General features: G+C 30.3%; 1 protein-coding gene across 3 annotated transcripts in view; it reads right to left on the bottom strand.

The window, feature by feature from the left end:
* The window catches only part of fab1 (fab1 kinase), a 111,583-nt gene that overhangs the window by 28,795 nt on the left and 77,857 nt on the right, over positions 1-4,931 (bottom strand). For 2 of the 3 annotated variants that reach the window (XM_069845320.1, XM_069845322.1), the window contains 3 exons: positions 4,117-4,278; positions 3,714-3,915; positions 1,099-2,586 (listed from right to left, as the gene is read on the bottom strand). In XM_069845320.1, coding sequence (XP_069701421.1) covers positions 3,719-3,915; positions 4,117-4,278 — 359 coding nt within the window. In that variant the 3' untranslated portion in view covers positions 1,099-2,586; positions 3,714-3,718. Of the gene's footprint in view, positions 1-1,098; positions 2,587-3,713; positions 3,916-4,116; positions 4,279-4,931 lie in introns of those variants that run through there. The other variant, XM_069845321.1, reaches the window with a different exon arrangement.

Raw genomic sequence — 4,931 nt, 5'->3', positions numbered from 1 at the left:
CTGGAATCAATGTTATATTGACAGGTAACATTGTGAATCATGCTCTGTAAAATGTTCAAGAGTCGGCCCAAATTTTGTTTCTGGATCTGTACATCTATTATCAGGAGTACCAGTACATCTCACTTGACATATGAAGGGTACAGGGAAAAGCGAACAATGTCACAATTCCTTTAAGGGTGATGTCATTATCTAATTCACTGTATTACTACAAACTTTAGTGTTATTTTTACCAAAAGTGGTAAAGGAGAATTAAAACCACGAATGCACTCATCATTTCCTTCATTTCAAGTGGAAACACCAATAAATTTTACAGTAATATACTGAAATAGATCATTATCTCACAATTAATGGAAATGTGATATTGTTCGTTTTTCCTGTGTACCCTTCATATGTGTCGGAGGAAGAACAATTGTCTGTATACATCTGAAGTCTGATTAGTTTAATATATAACTAGTCAGTGATGTAAGAAAAGGAACTAGCCACCCTACCCCATTATCTCCTGGCTTAGTTGCCTCATGAGTAATGTCTTTTTGTACTAGTGAAAGTCTTATTACAGAATTTCCAAAGTTGTTAAATTGTGCAATTTTTCCCGATATATCAAAGTTTTCATGAACGTATAATATATAACCGAGATAATGAAAAGTATTTACTCTTTCTAATAATTTATTATTTGGACCAATTTTATTATGTACTGGGAATTTTCTAAAGTTAATATACTCTTGAACTTAAATTTTAACCTAACAATAATTTAGAAAACTAGTTCTAATTTTGTGCTCCAGTCTTTGTATTAAGAAGACTGCGCTATTGTGGGAGTGGTAAACAAAGCTACAATGGCATGCCCAAGTAATACACTTCTTTGCTGTGTCGGTTAATATTAAGTACTGAAGGTTTCTTGAACTATACACAGAATGAGAACACATTCCTAAAAGTGTTGCTGGAAAACAGAAAACAAGTTATTTTCAGAATACTTTCAGTAAATAAATTACTCCTACATGTTACTTGTGTAATAAAGTAATGAATGCCAATTAAATTACAATTTCTCTATTGAACATTCAATGCCTTTTCTCCGCTTCGAGTAAAGAATAAAATAACCATTAATAAATACATCAATAAATTATAATTTATACATATTCACTAAAAACATTCATTCTTAATTGTTTCCATGCACTTAAATTGAAGACCTAACATCCTAAATGTGCTAAGTGCCAATTTTTCAAATTTAATTTTATTCAATCTAAGGGAGGAACATCCATATGAGAATATCATATTAAATTGTCTTTGTCATAGCTCAACTGTAAGTGACTCATTCGTGCGGCAAAAGATGGTGCTGTAGGTATCTCAACATGCATTGTGCAGTGGTTTTTCATTAATATCTCACGATGTTATTTTTGGCACTTAGCACATTTAGAATGTTAGGTCCTCAATTGCAAGAATATACGTTGGTTTCATTGCTAGCATTCTCTTCTCCAATATATACATATCATAGAAAGTGCAATTTATACCAACTTATTCCTTTATAATACTTACAAAATTAAGAGATTATTAAGATTTTTCGCAAATTCTCTTCACATTTTAAGAGAGAGTTAGTTCCCCTTTAACATTTAAAAATAAGAATACAATACAATAAATGATGCACCGTATTTTTTCACAGTCTTCTTTGAACTTCTCTAATATAACCTTCTATTCACATATAGTGCAATGTAACAGCATACAAACAAAAAAAAAACAATGCATTTGGCGAGAAAATGAAAACGTAATTTCATGACTTTAATGTTTTAAGTGCAAGTAAAACCAAGATTCTACTAAAAATCCAGAGGAAAATATGGAGAAAAATTCTATAAATATCTAAATAATTGGTATTAAACTAAATAACATGGGATATAATCCATCTCGTATAACACACGATATACTCTGAAAATGCTGAGAAATACTATGCCAGACAGTAAATACATAAACTTACAGCAAATACCTCAGCTTCTTGAGTAAGGAGCAGCCAACCCCACTTCGAAACTGTATTGCTTGTGAAGACTTATTCCTTCACTGCCACATTGAAAGCCTGTGGTTTAAAATATGCTCTAGTACACATATGTGTAATAATTACAGATTTATATTTCCGACTGTAATGAAATTAAACTACCTATTACTATTAAAAAATACTTTTAAATGTAGCCTATAATTCTATTTGATGTGATTATGACTGATGATATGCACTTGTCTGTTAACCCATTCTTACTGATAAGGGAAAACTGTTTACTGTTGTTGGTTAACTATCTCACTTCACACATGACAACCATTCTTCATTGACTCATGTTACTTTTTGATGATCGATAAGAAAAGTAAATGTAGCTTCTCTAGACAGAACTTTTGGAAATCACTTGAGTTTTTGTTATTTTCAATTTATAACCATAAAAAAAACATAAGTATAATTAAGATAAATCTGCAAACACGATTCTGAAAATCCACCAATCCGAATGGAGACATAATAATGACGACTCATCTTCATATACAACATTTCATACAGTCATGAAATTATTTCATTTGCCAAACATGATGTACCATATATAGACGACTTCACAAGTTGCGTTCCTGTAAAATGAATTGTAACTGCTAAACAACTACATAATCCAACTATTAAATTGTATGATCCTAAATAATATTAAGAATCAAATATTAATCATGTTAAAGTCAAGATAATTCAACTTTAGTCTTCAACATTTTCTTTCAATTTCAGACGAAAGAATAATCAACAAAAATTTTGGACGATGAAAACATTATCACTAGGGCTAGGATTTTGATGACCTAAAAATCATGAAAAAATGTCCTAAAAACAATGCATTTATGACCTAAAAATCTTTCAAAAACGCCCTTAAAAATGTCCTAAAATTGTTCTTACATAATTGGCTTAGTAGGAAAAGAGGTTTTGTACTACTTAATATTTAGACTAGTAATTAAATTAAATTTTACATAATTTTTTCTAAGTAGTACACTTTAATTAATTATTTTACCGGATGTAGTTTCCATGTATGATCGTTCACCTCTATTTTGGCATGTGGACATGAGGTCAACAGTCAGCTGGTCGGTCTCGGCCCTTCATGAGCTGTAGCACCATGGATTTACTTTCCTTTTAGTTTTCATGTAGTCTACCACAAGGCCACTCTTATTCGGAATTAGCAGGTATAGAGGAGTTTATATTGAAGGGGTGGTTGGACTGATACATTACATGGGGTATACTACGTTAAAATGGCAATATTTGTGTAGAAAAACGATTAAAATATTATACAAAATAATGGGTATTAATGGACAAAATATGTAAAGAAAATATCAAGGAAATTAAACATTGTTTTACATTAATAATGGGGATTTATGGCCAAAATTAAATGAAAATGCTTAAAAAAATGGCCGAATAAAACAAAAGATGCTCTTATGAATTGAAACAGGCAAAAAATGCAAAAAAATGTCGTAACAAATATGTCTTAAAACACTCAGTTTATCACATAACATATAAATACTAAAGCAGTAATGTTTCTGGCTTACTAGAAAAAAGATGCAATTTCATCAAAATCCTAGCCCTAATTATCACATTTAAAGACAGGAAGTGCAGTAAAATCCAAGTTGTTGAATGTAAAAGGCATGGAAGTGTATCTTGTCGGCAAATTATAAATAAGCATTAATGTGTTCAAGAATATAGAATGCCATAAAGTGTAAAGAGTTACCTCGATTAGCAGTCCAAACCTCTTCCTAATCCTGTCCAACGATCTGGCACAGGCAAGAAGTAACGATGCATGGCTGCAATGAATCTTGCGCGGTACAATTCAGGTGACACAATTGTAGGCATCTTCCCTTGACCACCAAGAATCCCTGATGACTTCACTATTGTCTCAAGTTTTTTGTCCCATGTAAAGATACGAATGTAATCTATATGTAAAAAAAAAAAAAGAAATGATTTATATTATTTAATTTCTCATCAATTCTTTAACGTAAAAAAAGTGAAGATATTATTTATAAAACCATAACCTCCCACATATTTCTAATCATGTAACTTTTACTCATAAAAGAAATTAAAATTATGAGAAAATAAGAATAGCCTGAGCATTTCCGAAATGTTGAAATGCTTACCAATAATACCAACTACAAGTTCCCTGCGTTCCTTATCTAATCCAACCAAAAGTGAATAATCCATCACAGACTGTGAAGCTAGGAACTGAGTGTCATTGTTGATTGCCTGTGTGAGCACTGTTTTTGAATGCGGAAGAATGTATAAAGGATCATCACATGTCACTGCAAAGAAGAAGAAAAATTACATTTACACCCAAATATATATATATATATATATATATATATATATATATATATATATATTACTCTTTCATGTTCACATCCAAAGCTTTGAAACACACCGTATAATAAAACCAAGCAATGGATTCAGAACACCTCAAAATCTGTGCTTCATTGGCTGACCATGATAATATCTTTGAAAAATATTGGAGTGCAAGAGGTCAAATGACTTTATTGTCAAATACCTGGCATTAGAAAACAACAACAACACACTGTATAATAAATAAAATCACAAACTTTTAAATGGTTTTGCAATTCATTGCGGTGGTTGTTATTCGATAAGTTTAATGTTATATCAATGTAATTAATTAAATATTTCAATTTACATGCACAAATAATAATAATAATAATAATAATAATAATAATAATAATAATAATAATAATAATAATAATAATAATAATACTTTATTGCCAGAACAAAGATACATATTGATTTTTTTTCATATATATAAGAACTCTCTAGCACCTCCACAAAGAGTAAGTTACATACTCGTGCTCAGGGGGCATTCCACATAAGTTAATGTTAAGACATTTTATTGAATAACATAGTAAAAGGTAATTAAAGAAAAAAAGAAGAAAAACACATATCATAATAA

Source organism: Periplaneta americana, chromosome 14, assembly GCF_040183065.1.
Source record: "Periplaneta americana isolate PAMFEO1 chromosome 14, P.americana_PAMFEO1_priV1, whole genome shotgun sequence".
Classification (NCBI taxonomy): Eukaryota; Metazoa; Arthropoda; class Insecta; order Blattodea; family Blattidae; genus Periplaneta; species Periplaneta americana.
This window is presented reverse-complemented; position numbering and strand designations above follow the sequence as displayed.